The 20,449-nt window shown below is 42.6% G+C and overlaps 1 protein-coding gene across 11 annotated transcripts in view; it reads right to left on the bottom strand.

The window, feature by feature from the left end:
• The window catches only part of MARF1 (meiosis regulator and mRNA stability factor 1), a 453,542-nt gene that overhangs the window by 47,822 nt on the left and 385,271 nt on the right, over positions 1 to 20,449 (bottom strand). For 8 of the 11 annotated variants that reach the window (XR_012235025.1, XM_073591151.1, XM_073591152.1 and 5 more), the window contains one exon: positions 6,196 to 6,351. The exons of 1 other annotated variant lie outside the window; for it this stretch is intronic. Coding sequence is in view for 8 of the 10 variants with exons in the window: in XM_073591151.1 (XP_073447252.1) it covers positions 6,196 to 6,351 (156 nt within the window). In the remaining 2 variants the exon portion in view is untranslated. The remainder of the gene's footprint in view (positions 1 to 6,195; positions 6,352 to 20,449) is intronic. 2 more of the 11 variants (XR_012235026.1, XM_073591150.1) reach the window with 1 other exon arrangement.

Raw genomic sequence — 20,449 nt, 5'->3', positions numbered from 1 at the left:
ATTAAAAAAAAAAAATATGAAAGGAACAGTTTAAAAATAAGATAAAAAAAGCAGAAAAATAATAAAGAAAAAAAAAAAAAAAAAAAAAGCACCCCTGTCGCCCCCTGCTCTCGCGCTAAGGCGAACGCAATCGTCGGTCTGTCGTCAAACGTAAACAGCAATTGCACCATGCATGTGAGGTATCACCGCGAAGGTCAGATCGAGGGCAGTAATTTTTGCAGTAGACCTCCTCTGTAGATCTAAAGTGGTAACCTGTAAAGGCTTTTAAAGGCTTTTAAAAATGTATTTATTTTGTTGCCACTGCACGTTTGTGCAGTGGCAACAAAATTTTAAAGCATGTCATGTTTGGTATCCATGTACTCGGCCTAAGATCATCTTTTTTATTTCATCAAACATTTGGGCAATATAGTGTGTTTTAGTGCATTAAAATTTAAAAAAGTGTGTTTTTTCCCCAAAAAATGCGTTTGAAAAATCGCTGCGCAAATACTGTGTGAAAAAAAAAAATGAAACACCCACCATTTTAATCTGTAGGGCATTTGCTTTAAAAAAATATATAATGTTTGGGGGTTCAAAGTAATTTTTTTGCAAAAAAAAAAAAACTTTTTCATGTAAACAATAAGTGTCAGAAAGGGCTTTGTCTTCAAGTGGTTAGAAGAGTGGGTGATGTGTGACATAAGCTTCTAAATGTTGTGCATAAAATGCCAGGACAGTTCAAAACCCCCCCAAATGACCCCATTTTGGAAAGTAGACACCCCAAGCTATTTGCTGAGAGGCATGTTGAGTCCATGGAATATTTTATATTGCGACACAAGTTGCGGGAAAGAGACACATTTTTTTTTTTTTTTTTTTGCACAAAGTTGTCACTAAATGTTATATTGCTCAAACATGCCATGGGAATATGTGAAATTACACCCCAAAATACATTCTGCTGCTTCTCCTGAGTACGGGGATACCACATGTGTGAGACTTTTTGGGAGCCTAGCCACGTACGGGACCCCGAAAACCAAGCACCGCCTTCAGGCTTTCTAAGGGCGTGAATTTTTGATTTCACTCTTCACTGCCTATCACAGTTTCGGAGGCCATGGAAAGCCCAGGTGGCACAAACCCCCCCCAAATGACCCCATTTTGGAAAGTAGACACCCCAAGCTATTTGCTGAGAGGTATAGTGAGTATTTTGCAGACCTCACTTTTTGTCACAAAGTTTTGAAAATTGAAAAAAGAAAAAAAAAAAATGTTTTTTCTTGTCTTTCTTCATTTTCAAAAACAAATGAGAGCTGCAAAATACTCACCATGCCTCTCAGCAAATAGCTTGGGGTGTCTACTTTCCAAAATGGGGTCATTTGGGGGGGTTTTGTGCCACCTGGGCATTCCATGGCCTCCGAAACTGTGATAGGCAGTGAAGAGTGAAATCAAAAATTTTCACCCTTAGAAATCCTGAAGGCGGTGATTGGTTTTCGGGGTCCCGTACGCAGCTAGGCTCCCAAAAAGTCCCACACATGTGGTATCCCCATACTCAGGAGAAGCAGCTAAATGTATTTTGGGGTGCAATTCCACATATGCCCATGGCCTGTGTGAGCAATATATCATTTAGTGACAACTTTATGCAAAAAAAAAAAAAAAAAAGTGTCACTTTCCCACAACTTGTGTCAAAATATAAAATATTCCATTGACTCAATATGCCTCTCAGCAAATAGCTTGGGGTGTCTACTTTCCAAAATGGGGTCATTTTGGGGGGTTTTGTGCCACCTGGGCATTCCATGGCCTCCGAAACTGTGATAGGTAGTGAGGAGTAAAATCAAAAATTTACACCCTTAGAAATCCTAAAGGTGGTGATTGGTTTTCGGGGCCCCGTACGCGGCTAGGCTCCCAAAAAGTCCCACATGTGGTATCCCCATACTCAGGAGAAGCAGCTGAATGTATTTTGGGGTGCAATTCCACATAGGCCCATGGCCTGTGTGAGCAATATATCATTTAGTGACAACTTTTTGTAAATATTTTTTTTTTTTTTTTTTCTGTCATTATTCAATCACTTGGGACAAAAAAAATAAATATTCAATGGGTTCAACATGCCTCTCAGCAATTTCCTTGGGGTGTCTACTTTCCAAAATGGGGTCACTTGGGGGGGTTTTGTACTGCCCTGCCATTTTAGCACCTCAAGAAATGACATAGGCAGTCATAAACTAAAAGCTGTGTAAATTACAGAAAATGTACCCTAGTTTGTAGACGCTATAACTTTTGCGTAAACCAATAAATATACGCTTATTGACATTTTTTTTACCAAAGACATGTGGCCGAATACATTTTGGCCTAAATGTATGACTAAAATTTAGTTTATTGGATTTTTTTTATAACAAAAAGTAGAAAATATCATTTTTTTTCAAAATTTTCGGTCTTTTTCCGTTTATAGCGCAAAAAATAAAAACCGCAGAGGTGATCAAATACCATCAAAAGAAAGCTCTATTTGTGGGAAGAAAAGGACGCAAATTTCGTTTGGGTACAGCATTGCATGACCGCGCAATTAGCAGTTAAAGCGACGCAGTGCCAAATTGGAAAAAGACCTCTGGTCCTTAGGCAGCATAATGGTCCGGGGCTCAAGTGGTTAAAAAAAAAAAAAAAAAGTTTTGTGCTTTAAAAAAACCAAAACAGTAAAGTTAGCCCAATGTTTTTGGATAATGTGAAAGATGAAGTTACGCCGAGTAAATAGATACCCAACATGTCACCTTTCAAAATTGCACAATGGTGCCAAACTTCGCTACTTAAAAATCCCCATAGGCGACGCTTTAAAATATTTTACTGGTTACATGTTTGGAATTACAGAGGAGGTCTAGGGCCAAAATTATTGCTCGCGCCCTACCTCACATGTGTGGTTTGAACACCGTTTTCATATGTGGGCTGGACTTACGTATGCGTTCGCTTCTGCATGCGAGCACACAGGGACAGGGGCGCTTTAAAATTTAAGGTTTTTTTTTTATTGTTCATTTTACTTTATTTTAGTTTGACGCTTTTTTCCAAAAAAAAAATTTTTTGATCACTTTTATTCCTATTACAAGGAATGTAAACATCCCTTGTAATAGGAATATGGCATGACAGGTCCTCTTTACAGTGAGATATGGGGTCAATAAGACCCCACATATCACCTCTAGGCTGGGAAGCCTGAAATTTAAAAAAAAAAAAAAAAAAAAAAAAAAAAAGAAAGAACCTGGCTTCGATCGTAGCGGTGAGTCGGTAGAAGCACCGGAGGGTGGCGGGAGGGGGGACGTCCCCTCTCACCTCCCGTAAGAACGATCAAGCAGTGGAACAGTCGCTATGATCATTCTTATGGTGTAGGGAATCGCCGGCTGAAAAAGCTAATATCTGAATGATGCCTGCGATACCACATGTGTGAGACTTCCACAGCTTGGCCACATACAGAGGCCGAGTACACCCGAGTATGGCTGGGTATGGTATGGCTGAGCAAGGCAGGGTATGGCTGAGCAAGGCAGGGTATGGCTGAGCATGGCAGGGTATGGCTGAGCATGGCAGGGTATGGCTGAGCATGGCAGGGTATGGCTGAGCATGGCAGGGTATGGCTGAGCATGGCAGGGTATGGCTGAGCATGGCAGGGTATGGCTGAGCATGGCAGGGTATGGCTGAGCATGGCAGGGTATGGCTGAGCATGGCAGGGTATGGCTGAGCATGGCAGGGTATGGCTGAGCATGGCAGGGTATGGCTGAGCATGGCAGGGTATGGCTGAGCATGGCAGAGTATGGCTGAGCATGGCAGAGTATGGCTGAGCATGGCAGAGTATGGCTGAGCATGGCAGAGTATGGCGGGGCATGGCGGGGCATGGCGGAGCATGGCGGGGCATGGCGGAGCATGGCGGGGCATGGCGGAGCATGGCGGGGCATGGCGGAGCATGGCGGGGCATGGCGGGGCATGGCGGAGCATAGCGGGGCATGGCGGGGTATGGCAGAGTATGGCGGGGTATGGCAGAGTATGGCGGGGTATGGCAGAGTATGGCGGGGTATGGCAGAGTATGGCGGGGTATGGCAGAGTATGGCGGGGTATGGCAGAGTATGGCGGGGTATGGCAGAGTATGGCGGGGTATGGCAGAGTATGGCGGGGTATGGCAGAGTATGGCAGAGTATGGCGGGGTATGGCAGAGTATGGCGGGGTATGGCAGCGTATGGCGGGGTATGGGAGAGTATGGCGGGGTATGGGAGAGTATGGCGGGGTATGGGAGAGTATGGCGGGGTATGGGAGAGTATGGCGGGGTATGGGAGAGTATGGCGGGGTATGGCAGAGTATTGCGGGGTATGGCAGAGTATTGCGGGGTATGGCAGAGTATTGCGGGGTATGGCAGAGTATTGCGGGGTATGGCAGAGTATTGCGGGGTATGGCAGAGTATTGCAGAGTAGTGCAGGGTATTGCAGAGCATTGAGGGATGGCTGAGCATGGATGGATGGATGGATGGCAGTTGTCACTGAGCAGCTATCCCTCTCCCCCTCTCTGCTCACAGTGTACCGATCGGTACAGAGAGGGGAGGAGAGGAACCGACGTCATGAGATGACGCCGGTTTGTTTACATGTGATCGCTCCGTCATTTGACAGAGTGATCACATGGTAAATGGCCGCGATTAGCGGCCATTTACTGGGATCCGTGATGGGCCGGGTCCTCTGGACCCGGCGGTCACAGATGCTCTTGGGGGCGCGCGAGAGCGGAATTCTTTGAGGACGTCACTGTATGCCCTCCCACAGTTAAGCAACCGCCCTGTAACCTTCATTTGGCTATGGGACGGTTTAGTGGTTAAAGTGCTAGTGCTATAAAATATAAAAAAAAAAATAATAAGCAATGCGCCAATATTACTAACAAAATATTACATATCAACATGCATATGTACTACATAGTGCAAAAAAAGAATAAATAAATGTCTTCGACATATGCAAAAACAGCACAGTACACTGGATGTCTTCAGTGAGTGATCACTTCTGTGCAACGACGTTCCTTTTCAGTATATTGTGCTCCTAATTCACCACTTATCGTGACTTCACCACCACCTCATGCAATGGCCACTCACCAGATGTAATAAGAATAAACGCCTCTGGTTCATTAAGGATAACCAATCCGTTTGTGATGGGTCCAATAGCAGCCTTTCAAGGACATTTATTTATTATTTTTTGCACTATGTAGTACATACACATGTTGATATGTGATATTTTGTTAGTAATATTGGCACATTGCTTATTATTTTTTCGATATTTTGTAGCACTAGCACTTTAAATAGCTTTTGGTACCACCTAACGTCATTGCACAGAAGTAATCACCCAATGAGGACATCTAGTGGGCTGTAGTGTTTATGCATATGTTGAAGACATTTTTTGCAGCGTGTAGTATATATGCATGGTGATATGTGATATTTGATATTTGATGGTCACTAAGTAATATTGGCACATTGCACATTTTTCAATATTTTTTCATATTTTATTTTTTTAGCACTAGCACTTTAAACAGTTTTTTGGTAGTTTTTTGGAATATTTTGTCACCAGTAACACTATGTGGACAGTATATTTTTGACACCATATTAATTGATACAGAAAAGCACGCTACATAGGATAGATATCCTATTATTTTTGCATATTATAGCAGTGGTATCATACACAGAAGTTAGCGCAATCCACTTTTATATTATATTGACATAAAATAGTGCTATGACTGCCATTTTATTCTCTAGGGTCTCTTAAAAAATATATATAATGTTTGGGGGTTCTAAGTAATTTTCAAGCAAAAAAATACAGATTTTAACTTGTAAGCGACAAGTGTCAGAAAAAGGCTTAGTCTTTATGTGGTTAAGCTGACCTCATTTACAGACTGAAGTTCATCTCTTTGATCTAAAAGAACCCAATTATACAATTTTTTTTATCTCTCAGTGCCGAGCAATGTTTATTAAAATTTTGCCGGCTTTTTTTTTTTTTTGACAGCTCTGAGCAGAGAACAGCTCTGCACTTGTTACATGAATCGTGGAAATGGCAAATTAAGATCGTGAGGGGGGTTGAATCGAGATTGTGGTTTTCTAACGATTAATCATGCAGCTCTACTTAATGTAGTAGCTCTTAACTGAAAATAAATTTTCACCAAGACAACCTGTGCAAACAGTGGCCAAATTATAGCACAGAAATAAAAAACGGTTAGGTTATCAAATGCAAAAAGAAAACTCACCAGACAGTTGTTCCTCAAACTGTATCAGGTCACCGGACTCCTGGAGAACTGGATCAGGATGCAACTGAGGAGATGGAAGGCAAGAAGGAACAGGACCACCTAAGAGATCAACAGGTGATGTGAGGCACAGGAGTTCCCTTTCCATCTGGTGAGAAACTGGTAGAGCAAAAAAAAAAAAAAAAAAAAAAAAAAAACAAACAAAAAAAAAAAAAAAAACATTCAAATGAACACAAGCTAGCCATTATTCTGGATGCTGTGAAAGTTACACATTTGTATATTACTGTTGTAAAAGATTGACCTTAAAAAGAAATCTGTGCTAAGGAAGTGTGAAGCCTGCCATTGCTCACTTCTGGGGGGGGGGGGGGGGGGGGGGTAAATGCTCGCCTCAAAGGGATAGTTCAACTTTACCAAAAAAAGCCTATGCAGGAATGGGGTTCCTGTAGATAAACTGGGCAGCTTTGACGAAAGTTGAAATTTGCCCTTGATGTGTTGGCCATATATATACCTGCTGAAGCCTGACTGAAAAACTCCCAAGGATGGCATCATCCTATACAGCTTTGTTTTAAGGACATTGGCAAGATGTTGCTAAGAGACTCCCAATGTTGCTGCTCACCCCTACCACAGACAGGAGTGAGCTTTCTCTCAGATTCAAACTCCCTCACATACACTCCCTCTCCCCTGGTGCAGTAGCTTTGAGCTCAGCTTTTGAGAGTTTGCTCCTGTGATGGTGTTCAGTAACAGCTAGGAGCATGTTAGCAACAAAGCAGGATTGGAGATGACATCCCCGGGAGTTTTTCCAGACAGGCTTCAGGGGGTATGTAAATGACCTACACCAAAGGCATTATCCAAGTTTAGTCAAAGCTGCACAGTTATTATCTACAGTACTCCTTACCTGCGCAGGCTTTTTTGGTAAAGGTTAACTAACCCTTTAAAGGCGTCTCCCAGTAGTTTGAGACTACGTTTGGATGTTTTAATGAGCACAGAAAAAAATTTCCCTCAATCATTGGAGGGCAAAGGACTCTTCAGCATGTTGAGATATCCAAAAGCAGTCCCCCCAAAAAATGAGGATCAAGCAAGTGCACCTAAACATGCCATATCAAACCTCAAAGTAGTACAAGAAGTGTAAGCAAATCACATATCCATCTGCAGAACCTTGCATCCAAATGGCAGCATCTGCTGATACAGCCATATCTATCCAGTAGAATTTAGGAAAGGTGTGGATGGAGGACCTTGTAGCAATTTTGCAAATCTTGAGGCTGAAGCCTTGTGTCAAAGGCCAAGGACTTAAGCCTCGTACACACGATCGGACTTTCCGACGGGAAATGTTCGATGACAGGCTGTTGCCGAAAAATCCGACCTTGTGTATGCTCCATCGGACAATTGTTGTGGGATTTTCCGCGGACAAATGTTGTATAGCAGGTTTTAAAATCTTCCACTAACAAATGCCTGTTGTCGGATTTTCTGAGCGTGTGTACACAAGTCCATGGGACAAAAGTCCAAAGTACAAACATGCATGCTCGGAAGCAACGACGAGCCAGAAGCGATTGGTCTTGTAAACTAGCGCTCATAATGGAGAATTAACATTCGTGATGTGGCAAATTATGAAATCTCGAAATGCAGCGCACATTCTCTTCAATGGGATAATAATGAAGCTGCTTTGCTAGTGATACTGATGGAGTTATTGCAAACAAATTTTCAAAGGCTATTTTTTTCTAGTGATATTAAGAATAATATTATTATGCTTTTTTTGGGGCAAGTTACCACAACACCATTATCCCGTAGTTTTTAAGATCAAAGATACAACTATGTTGGAGTCTCTTATCAATTTTACATTGTATTTTTTTTTAAATGTAACTGCCTACTCCCAAACTGTCATTTGAAGTAAAACACATAGCCAAGTATTATTCTACACAATTTTTTTTATTGTGCATTAAAAAAGAAAACAAATAAAATTAGATATGCTATTTGCCAATAGAACTTAACCGAAACATGCATTCTATGCATACAAAAATATAGAAAATATACCAAATCAAATCATTATTCAACCAAAAAAATAATGTCAAAGCAATAACTCCAAGGCCAATAATAAATAACACATTATCTCCTCCGATTCCGCAACATGTCTGGTTGACGAAGAGCCACTCAGAAACTAACTGAAAAGCGCGAAATGAAAAGCGTGAAATAAAAAGCACGAAATTTAAAAAAGCGCAAAATTAAAAGTGCAAATCAACACTCAAACTTCTACTAACACGAAATTAGCAGAATGAGCCCAAAGGGTGGCGTTAAAGAGCTAAAAAACAACACATAGTACGTCACTATGTTCGTATTTGTTGGCCAACAATTGTGTGCAGTGTGCATGCAAGACAAGTTTGGGCCAACGCCCTTTGGACAAAAGTCCATGGTTTTGTTTGCCAACAATCCGATCGTGTGGCTTAACTCATTGCCTCTCCAGGGACCTTTCAGGAATACAGCATTAGTATTCATGAAGAAAGCTATTGTGGTAAGATAATCCTTTAGTGATAGACACAGACCTATGCCTGACGGAAGAAAACTCACAATCTGGGAGATTGAATATGTTTGAGGACTAAAGCCAAGAACTCTCACCAATGAATTTATGCCTTTCAAGCACAATGGCAAACCATTCCATAGGGAAAAGATGGTTTTCCAACCCAAAGAAATGTACAAGATACAAAAGACCTCAGAGAGACCCCTCTGCTCCTGGGCTTCAATAATCGTTTCATTAAAGCTAGCAACAGGAGCAGGATGTAGATCAGACCCTGAAGTAGGTGATCTGCTCAACGTGAGTGCCACACGGGTCTGCAACCAGATCTGATTACCAGACTTCTGTCTAGTCTGGATCTATCAAAATTATAAGATTCCTTTCCCCTCCTATTCTCTATGGAAGTGAAAGAAGCTTGAATAGAAAAAACAATTGCATCAGGAAGCACTGCACCCAGGAGGAGACAAGGGCATCTACTGAATCTGCCTGAAGACCTCTTGATTTGGTTTCTGGCTGAAACAGAATGCAAGTCTTAATTAGGTCCATGTTCAGCCTCCCCCCACCACCTTTTCAGATCTGTGGGGGGTATAATCTCAGAGATGTAGGTAAGACTTGCCCAGAGAAGAACTTTGAGGCCACTATCATTTGTTTTGTTTTGTTTGTTTTGACATGTACAAATTTGCTAACCTAGGCAAAAGACTGTAGAAATATATCTCATTAGAGTCCTGAACTTAATACACAAAATGCCATACATAGAAAATATTCTGCCGAGTATGGACTATAACACACATTACAGTCCTTCAAATTCCTAGTTTTCTTTTGAATATTTACACTTCTTTTCTTGAAGATGTCATTCTGTATACTACTGAGACTTATCCATGAAAACTGTGAAGGCTTACATTTTTGTCCCACTCTGTTACCGTTTACTCAGTTTTCAAGCATAGTATTTATTTTGTATTTATTTTTTTAACTTCTCTAAATGCAGCCTATTGTTTTTAATGTGCCTGTACACACAGACACATGAACACACGCTGTGTTTAGATTAGTAAATGAAGCATTCAGTCAGTATTTTTGCGCAAATATGCACATAAGTTTCCGGCAGTGTTTTAACTATGTGTGCATACGTGTAAATTATATACAGCCCATCCATGTATAAGCATCAGATATTTCTGACAGAAAAAAATGCATCAGTACAGTGAGCAATAAGACTAAACCTAGAAGATTAGACACAATAGTCAGACACGTTAACTAACCTTCCTGTCAAGGGAAAGAGAAGATCTCTTCCATCTGGGTATTGTGTGAAAAGTAGTAAGACTGCCTGGGAAGATGAGACAATGGGTCTCTGGGCTCCCATGCAGTCACTTAGGGGAAACCTGAGATGGTGCCTGAGATTAAAGCAGAACTCAGGATTCATTTTTTTTCTTTTTATAGATTTAATGCTGCTTTCCTATCTTTTTAGAATATGTAGTCTGTTTTCTGGTTGCCTCTGTAGTTTTTGGGAAGCCTGTGTATTTTTTAAATAATGGGATTGATTATCTGTATTTTGCGGTTTACAAGACCGCAGGCTGCTATGCCTTGCATTCCACCGGTCTTGTCACGTCCCACCTGTAGTTTAGTTCAGCCAACAATTCCTGCTCGCTGCAGTGTGGGGACCAGTAAGTCTGAGATACCCCGTCTGAACCTCCCACAGTGGCAGTGTTCCCCCTCCTCCCATCACAATCCGAATTGTAGCTGACAAGTTCCCTCAAACCATTTAACCCCATACATGCTGGGCAACCACACAGGCAGGCAGGGCGTAGAGATCTCACTAGTGACATTAAGAGGCACTGTGACAACCCAGAAATCAGTGATTGGTATTAACTGTGCCATCATCCAAGGCACACAGGGGAGAGATGAAAAAAGGGGGGAAAATACCACGCTGTGTGAAAATAGAAAAATAGCTGCCAACACAGCTGTGGACTAAAAGCAATATGTGTGGGTGTAAAATGTGTAGCACTATTATTCTATCAAGAATAAGTATGGACAAATTAATGACATTAATATGTGAACACCACAATATAAAGAAATAAAAAGTGCCATGTAAACACAATGGGAGGTGAAATTAATCTGTAAGTTGGAACAACAATTATTATTACAAAAATAAAATTAAATAATTGAAATGATTAAAGTATAAAATTCGAAGGTATTATCCAAAAAATTCAGACAGACAATTTGAACCAAACAGTGACAATCCAAACATAAACAATGATTAGATGCACCAACACCAATAAATTAAAATATCATGAGTTCATTGACATGAATAAAGTGCTTAAAGTGACAGGAAACAAAAGTCCGAGGATTGAAGATATTATCCAGAAAGCCTTGAACAAAGAAATCCAATCAAAAGGTGACACTCAAAAAAGGAACCGATATGATTAAACGATTTTTCTTTGATTTAACATTAATGAATCAAAACACTTAGAGATGAGGCTATTCAACTCGCTCTTAAATTTAGATGTTAGATAACTGTGTAATTCTTTGTACGTTTCTTGATCACTCAAATTATAGTACATTTCTCCCATGTATTCTGTATCCGACAAAACTATGCCTCCTCCTTTGTCGGCGGGACACACAAGGATTTAACAAGGATTTAACACCCGCTTGAGGCAAAGAATTATTGAAATTTTGTTTAGATGGTATTTTGGCAAGATCTTTTAACACCAAATCTCTAAACATATGTATAGCTGGAGGGAGCTGAGTAGGAGGGGTTTGATAACCCTGAATGTACAGTACCTGACGTAACTGCCCTCGCGACACTCCTTATCGAGCTTGCTGACCCATAAGCCTTTTGAGACTTACAGTACCCCGACACTATAGGCAACATCATGATCGCGATCCAACAGATACTCAATTCTTGATCATAGACAGATTAATTGCCCCATGGAGGGGTGGAGCTAATACGAGGGGAGTATCCAGATTGTTAACTTTCTGTATATACGAATTACAGACCAATCACACACAAGGAATGAATGTAGAGTGATGGGTGGACCCACTTATACACATCGCTTATGTACTTGTACCTCTTATGAAGCCTTTGATGATCTTTTAACATGTGAGTTTAAAAAATTTTGATTTTAATAAATATCATTTTGAAACTGTATCACGCTATGTGAATTTTTCTCCATTTATCTCGCATGGCATGTGGACACCAAGCCTCTGGCCCCAATAAAGAACACAATTTTTACAATCTATTTGATGTCTGGGAATGTTTTGAGTCAAGTTACCAGTTTTATCCAGGACCAGCTGTACCTGTTGAGCTTGCTGTACCTATCGAGCTTGCTGACCCATAAGCCTTTTGAGACTTAGGTGGTATAAGCCTCTCTAAGTCATCAACATCTGGTAAACCTCCTTTCTTATCAGTGGTTCCTTTTGGGGTGTCACCTTTTGATTGGATTTCTTTGTTCAAGGCTTTCTGGATAATACCTTCAATCCTCTGACTTTTGTTTCCTTTCACTTTAAGCTCTTTATTCATGTCAATGAACTCATGATATTTTAATTTATTGGTGGTGGTGCATCTAATCATTGTTTTTGTTTGGATTGTCACTGTTTGGTTCAAATTTTCTGTCTGAATATTTTGGATAATACCTTCAAATTTTGGACTTTAATCATTTCAATTATTTAATTTTATTTTTGTAATAATTATGTTATTCCAACTTAAGGATTAATTTCTCCTCACATTGTGTTGTGCACATGGCACTTTGTATTTCTTTATATTGTGTTATTCACATATTAATGTCATTAATTTGACCATACTTATTCTTGATAGAACAATAGCACTACACATTTTACACCCACACAGGGGAAAGATAAAGAGTTTTATGGTCTTTCTTAATAAGAGGAGGAGGAGGGGAGCCGAGTGGCTGTATAGATTTAACCCCATAGCTGCTGGGGAGTGAGCTGAGCTTGTGGCTAACCGTTAGTGGCAGTTCACACCAGCGCGCTCTGCGAGATCACATGCGAGTCGCACAGCACTGCAAATCACATGCGATGTCTGCGCGATGTGTTTTCAGCCATACAGATTTATGGCTGATATCGCATCACATTCGGACCAAACTCGCTCAGAACCTTTTTTTGTCCACACCAGAATCGGATCGCATGGGTCCCATGCAACCCGATTAATGTCCGAATTGTCAGCTCGCAGTGTGATATGTGAGCTGAAATGGGGGGCGTCATTAACAATGCATTGACACTCCCAGCAGTTCGCATATGGTAGTGTGAATTACTGTGCGAGTCATATGCGATACGGGAATCCGCAGTGGATTTGCAGGGTTCCCGCATTGCAATTGTGAACCGAGCCTCAAGCCCTCAAGTGTCAGAGACACATTTACCCTGTACTACTTAAAGCACCCACAGATTAACTTGACTGTCTGGCAATTGAGGGGTTAACTTTTAGCCACAGGCTCATCTCACTCCTGTTCTCCTCTGCTTATACAGAAAGACTATAAAACCATCTCTCCCCTGTGTGTCTTCGGTGATCTGCATAGTTAATACTGATAACCGTCTGGGCAGTCACAGTGCCTTCTTAATGTCACTAGTGAGATCTCTACCCCCTGCCTGCATGTGTGGGGTTAAACGGTTTGAGGAAACTTGTCAGCTCCAACTCAGCTTGTCACTGTGTGAGTGAAGTAAGCCAGCATTCCCTGGCGTCCTTTTCTGGGGGGGGGGACAATAAGTCATGAGGCACACTTGAATAAACAGCGGTCGGTGTTTTGAGACCAGCAAACCCACAGGACCAAAAAAATTAGTTTTATTTATCTACTCCTGCTTTGTGTCAGTGAGGGTGAGGGGGTGTGATTTCATTGTACAAGTGGGGGAGTACACAGGCTCAGTGTACCCACCCACATACAAATCACTTGGCATGATGGGAACAGTAGTTTGTGAAGTTAAGAGTGAGAGGGAAGGATATGAATTAAAGTTATGTCATCATGAGTTTTCTACTTGACTTTTCTCCTAAACAGTGAGTCTTAACTAATTAACTGTTTAGTGTTTTATATAAGTCCATTAACTGATTGATGAATTTTTATGGTATCCTGGAGTTCTGCTTTAGCTGCTTGCTGACCAGCGCCCATCCCCCCCCAGTTAGAATCACTCTCTAGGACACACTTAACCCCTTGATCGCCCCCTAGTGGGTTTTTTTAATCTTTTTATTGAGTATTTATTTATTTCAGGTACTTATATAGCGCCATGAATTTACGCAGCGCTTTACATATACATTGTACATTCACATCAGTCCCTACCCTCAAGGAGCTTACAATCTAAGGTCCCTAACTCACATTCATACATACTAGGGACAATTTAGACAGGATCCAATTAACCTACCAGCATGTCTTTGGAGTGTGGGAGGAAACCGGAGTACTCGGAGGAAACCCACACAGGCACAGGGAGAACATGCAAACTCCAGACAGGTAGTGTCGTGGTTGGGATTCGAACCAGCGACCCTTCTTACTGCTAGGTGAAAGTGCTATCCACTACACCACAGTATAAGACATACAAACAACAACAGTAAACCTGCCACAGCATTGGGACTAGACCCACGCAGGAGTCAGTGCCAGCCGGCCATTGGGCTGCTTCCAGCATTAATATCATACAGCTGTAGCACGTCCGAAAGAAAAGAACAAACAAGCCTAGTGCTGTATTGGCTCCTGCTCAATTAAAGTATTTCAGGATCAGATCAGTTGAGACCCAAGGGACAATAATAGATATCAAATAAACCCATATCAGAGATTACATTACCAAAAAATCGACCAATGTATCAGTATCACTTTCTCCCGTAGAGTGGTATTATGTACATGTTCAGTCTGAGGTTGCCGTGGAGGCCTCAGCTAACCATTTGGCCCACACTCTATCGTATTTTTGGGGCATCCCCTATTTTGGTAGGTTTCCTTATAGAGTGGTAGTACTTTATTGACATGTGTTTTGCATAACAATATGGATGGCGGGGCACATTTTTTCCAGCAAAGAGTGATCATTTTCCTGGCATAAAAGAGCAGGAGTCCTATGAGGGTTCTCTCTGCTATCCTGGGGGCTAATTCTTCCACTAAACCTAGAAAGCAGATCTGAGGGGTTGGGGCTATATCTGTTCCCACCACTGCTTGTATTACAGATAGTACTTGTAAACAGTAGTTTTTAATTGCTGGACAGGACCAGAAAATGTGTATAAAATCACCCGGATCCCCAGTACATCTCCAACACTCTGAGGACAGGGAGGTTCTCATTTTATGCAATCTATACGGGGTGAGATATGCCCGGTGTAGTATTTTGTATTGTATGAGACAGTCTCAAAGTGAGACCAGGACATTGAAGGGGAAATCCCACATGTCCTCCCAATCCTCGGAGTCTAGTGCTGGGATATCCTGTGTCCATCGCTGCCGGAGCTTTGACAGATCTGGAGAGGAAATGGAGGAGGACCGAGGTTGGTTTCCTGGTGCATTCATATCTTGTGACCCTCTCCAAATCGGATTGCACTATTTGCATTTCGTTGGGTATTATTTGGGCTTTAAACGCATGAGACAGTTGCATATAGCGAAATTGATGCGAGGGAGGCACATTGTTGTGGGATACTAGGTGACTGTAGGGGTGTATGGCGGTGCCGGTGGTGAGGTCAGATAACAGTTTAATACCGCATTTGGCCCATATTTTAGGGTCTGGTAGTGAGTAGAGATGGGGTAGGGTAGGGTTGTTTCATGGGGGGTGTGCGGGGAGACTGCATTCCGTGGGAAATTCTCAAGTCCCAGTCCCGCCCTCCAGGCCTTTAGAGTCGTGTGCATGGAGGTAGTCAAATCATATGGAGCCTTGGGACCTCGAAGGGGTAAATGTGTTAGGGCTTCCACAGAGCGGACCACTGCAGCCTCCAGAACCGCAGCAGGGTTGGACGCATCTGGTACTAGCCACAAAACTGCCGTGACCAGCTGGACTCTGGAAATGCCAGCCCCCCCGCGACACCGGACGCATCAGTGTGGAGAGTTTAAATCTAGGGGGGTTTGGACCCCAGAGGAAGGAGGAGGAGAAAATTCGGTTCAATTTCGTGAAAAATGAGCAAGATATCCATTGTGGGGGATTACGAAATAAGTATGTAAATTTAGGTTTGATTTTCATTTTAATTAAGTTAATGCGGCCTAATAGGGATAGAGGAAGGTTCTCCCAGGATTTTAGTTTGGCCTTGACTACTTGGACTACCGGGTCTAGGTTAAGGGGGATAAAGCTGGATGCGTCTCTCGAGACGCGTACCCCCAAGTACACTATTTCTTCCACCCATTGCATCTGCAGATTCGGTGGGGCTAGTCTCTTTGCCTCAGGGTCAATAGCCAGCAACTGGGATTTTGTCCAGTTCACCCGTAATCCTGTTACCTTGGAGAATTCAGTCAATACTTGCAGCGCTTCTCTAAGAGAGGAGTCCGTGTCATTCAGAAAGAGCAGGTCGTCCGTATACAGAGCTACCCCTCTCCTCCAGCCACGCCATTTTTAATTCTTTTATATGGGGGCGAGACCCGCAGTGCCTCCGCCACCGGTTCCATAGCTATTGTGAACAATGCTGGAGAGAGGGGGCAGCCCTGGCTGGTACCCCTGGACAGGGGGAAGGGGGCAGAAACAGTACCTCCCAATCTGATTGCCGCCTTCGGAGATTTGTATAAAGTTTACAGCCAGGCAATAAAAACCCATCCTCCGCAGAGATTCCCAGAGAAATGGCCATTCGATCAAATCGAATGCCTTTTCGATATCGAAGGAGGCAACCGTTCTAGTGCCCATATTGTCATGTATGGCATGTAAGTTGGTGAATAATCTGCGGAGGTTAATATTCGCCGATTTATGTGCCATGAACCCAGTCTGATCTGTGTCTACAATGGAGGGCAGAAGTGGGTTGAGTCTAACAGAAATTAGTTTACATAAGATTTTGAAATCAATATTAAGAAGTGCGATGGGCCTGTATGAGGCGCACTGTTTGGGATCTTTATTGGGCTTAAGGATTAGAATAATGTGCGCATCTGCCATAGAGGGTGGGAGCGCTCCCTCCTCCAGACATCGGGTATACAGGTCTGCCAACAGGGGGGCCAGTAGATCCGCATGAGGCTGATAAAATTCGACGGGTAGATCATCAGGACCCGGGGCCTTCCCAGTTGCCAGTGTGTTAATGATAGCATGTACCTCCTCCGCAGTGATAGGCCTAACCAGATGGGACCTCTCCTCATCTGAGAGCCACCCCAGAGCCAGGGGGTCCAGGAGAGGTGCCATCTCGCCAGGAGTCACATCCTGAGGGAGCGTGGGACTGTATAGTGTCTGATAAAAGGACAAACTCCTTTAGGATATCCTCTTGGGACGTAATAGAGTCACCCCTGGGAGAGATCAATTTGGGGATCAGAGTTATGGGGTTGTCATTATGGCACATCATTGCCAGTAGTCTGCCATTTCTATCACCCTGCTCAAAGAATCTTTGTTTGGTGTGGAACAACTCTAAGCACATAACCTCAGTGAGATGGAGGTGGAGATCTCCCTTTGTGGACTGCAGCAGTTCAAAATTGGAAACCGAGGGGTCAGACCTGTAAGTGGCTGATGCCGCCTCAATTTCCACCTCCAACCGCCTTGTGCTGGCTTGTTGATTTACTTTCACCGCCTTAATTGCAGACATGTAGTGTCCTCTAGTGAACGCATTGAAGGCGTCCCAAACTATGGGGGGAGAGGATGACCCCGCATTATGTTCCCAAAATTCGCGCAATGTTTGTGGAGTCTGCCCTGCAATCTCATCATGGGAGATCCAGTGGGCCCCAAAGCGCTACTGCATTTGTCTCTGGTCCGCATAGTGATCTTGAGGAGGGAATGATCAGAAAGCCCGCTAGGTAGGTATGTTGCCTCCGCTATGATATTTAGCAAAAGTTGATTTGCAAACGCATAGTCAATTCTAGAGGAGGTTTTATATGAGGTAGAAAAACATGAATAAGCTTTAGTCTGGGGGTGTAACCACCTCCACACCTCAGTAACCCCTGCTGAAAGTGTCCACCCCAACAGGTCCCCAGTAGAGGACTGTGAAGGCGTGGGCCTGTCAAGATCAGGGGAGAGGGTGTTATTGAAGTCTCCTAGGATTAACAATTTAGCTGGACAGTACGGGGTAATCCTCTCCAAATTAGTGTATAGCACTTCCGGTTTGAAAGGTGGTGGGATATAAACTCCTACTACGACATACCTTTGTTGCCAGGCCGTCAATACCAAAATTACAAATTTGCCATGGGGGTCTGTATGAACCTCCTCAACATTACACGGGTAGAATTTATTTATCAGTATTGAGACCCCCCTGGTATATGAGGAATACGTGGCATGAAAGGTTTTCTGAACCCAGGGCTTTTTCAAGGCCAGTTTGCCACCCATCAAGTGGGTCTCCTGTAGGATCAGTATCTGCAGGTTGTGCGTATTGACATACTGGAACATCAGTGCCCTTTTAAATTTGGGGTTGAGGCCTCTGACATTCCAGGATATCACTGACATTCCCTGATCATGTGACGCCATGATCCCAGGGGAGAATTGCTAACTTCAGGGTGAATGAGTCCCACTTGATGAGTGTATTTAGAGCCAGAGCCAACCACACATAACATAGAAAACATAGCAACCAATTTAAAACTTCCCAAGCACCAGGTGCTTATCCTACCATTTCCCAGCGTCCCCCAGATCATGGGGGAGGCCAGGAAGCGGCCTATACCCAAAAAAACAAAACACAATGCCTGTGAACCTGATTGACAGGTCACAGTGCAGTCTTCATTAGCTCCGAGCTGAATTTAAGCTCAACTTTTGAATAGTAAATGTCTCTTACTTGAGGCTCAAAGTTCCTGGGATCACCCCAGCTAGTGTTCAACCTCTAACAGTAGGTGAGGGTTAGGGGATATGTATCCCAACACAGCCAGGAGGATCAGGCGATCTGGAGCAGTTGTATAGTTCCACCGGTTAGTGGAGTTCTCCCTATAGGAAGATAGCACCCGGCGCTCCGCTCTTTAGAGAAAAGAACAAAGCAAACGTGTAGAGGTACATTTGAGGTGACTACGGTGTTTACAGATAGTTTAGTAGGATAGAGCAAAACCAGGATGTGGAAGATCCGTGCATCAGATGACTTAATGAAAAGAAACGCAAGCTGGTCAGCCAGTCGTCAGCATCCGCTGGGTTGTCAAAGAAGCGGGTCGCTCCGTCATGTTGGACTCGTAAGCCGCTTGGGTAGAGCATGCCATATTTAATGTTCTTGTCTCTGAGTCGTCTGCGAACATCAATGAATGTTTTCCTCTCTCTGCAGATCAGCCAACCCCTAGTGTTTAACCCCTTCCCTGCCAGTGTAATTTACACAGTAATCAGTGCATTTTTATAGCACTGATCGCTGTATAAATGTCACTGGTCCTAAAATAGTGTCAAAAGTGTCCGCCGCAATCACGATAAAACCGCAGATTGCCGCCATTACTAATAATAAAAAAATTAATAAAAATGCCATAAATCTATCTCCTATTTTGTAGACACTAACTTATAAACCAATCAATATACGCTAACTGCGATTTTTTTTTTTACTAAAAATATGTAGAAAAATATATATCAGCCTAAACTACGAAATTAGTTTTTTTTTTATATATTTTTTGGGGATATTTATTAAAGCAAAAAGTAAAAAATATTGCTTTTTTTTCAAAATTGTCACTTGTTTATAGCGCAAAAAATAAAAAAACGCAGAGGTGATCAAATACCACCAAAAGAAAGCTCTATTTGTAGGAAAAAAAAAAAAAAAAGGACCAAAATTTTGTTTGGGTGCAGCGTCGCACGACCGTGCAATTGTCAGTTAAAGCGACGCAGTGCCGTATTGCAAAAAGTGCTCTGGTCAGGAAGGGGGTAAATTCGTCTGGGGCTGAAGTGGTTAACCACTTGCTCACTGGGCACTTAACCTCCCTGGCGGTATGATTATTTCGGATTTTAGGTGCTGAAAGCGGTACAATTATTTTGCATGGAAATTTGGCGTTTTATATTGTAGGTCTGTAAATCTTAACAATAACACACTTAAATCTGTCCAAACCAGAGTCTAGTAGATATCCCGGGTATGATAAAGTTTGAAACACAAAAACATAAATTATAATATAATAAATAAAAATAAATAATTAAAAAAAAAAAAAAAAAAAAAAATAGTAATAAAATAAATTTCCCCACAATTCACTATCGCTCAATTCTGCAAGTGTTCTAATTTACTATCGCTGTTTTCTAGCTGGTCTAAAGCCACTTTTGCCGTAAAGGGACACTTTTTGGTTGCTATGGACAATCTCCAGTTTCCAGGCAGAAAGAACAGTGTATATCATGTAAAACTGCATGCAGGGCATAGGACAAAGCAGTGGGGACAAAAGGGATGTGAAATTATTTCATACAGTACTGTAATCTGTAAGATTACAGTACTGTATGTGTTATGATTTTTACTTTTTTTTTAATTTGCCGCCAGGCTCCGCCCCCGTGTGTCGCGCCGCTCGCAGGGAACGGAGCCTGGCACAGAGAGGCTTCGGAGGAGGACGGAGCCCTCGGACACTGCGGGGGACATCGCAGGATCCCGGGGACAAAGGTAAGTAACGCCGCCCCAGGATCCTGCAATGCGATCCCGAGTGTGGCTCGGGGTTACCGCTAATGGGACTGAATTTTAACCCCGAGCCACACTCGGGAAAACCGCCAGGGAGGTTAAACCCCCTTCCTAACTAAACAAGTTTTTAGATTTCCGCGCTC

This window comes from Aquarana catesbeiana, linkage group LG06 (assembly GCF_042186555.1).
Source record: "Aquarana catesbeiana isolate 2022-GZ linkage group LG06, ASM4218655v1, whole genome shotgun sequence".
In the NCBI taxonomy this organism is placed as follows: domain Eukaryota; kingdom Metazoa; phylum Chordata; class Amphibia; order Anura; family Ranidae; genus Aquarana; species Aquarana catesbeiana.
The sequence above is the reverse complement of the archived record's forward strand: the minus strand, read 5'-3'. Positions and strand labels throughout refer to the sequence as shown.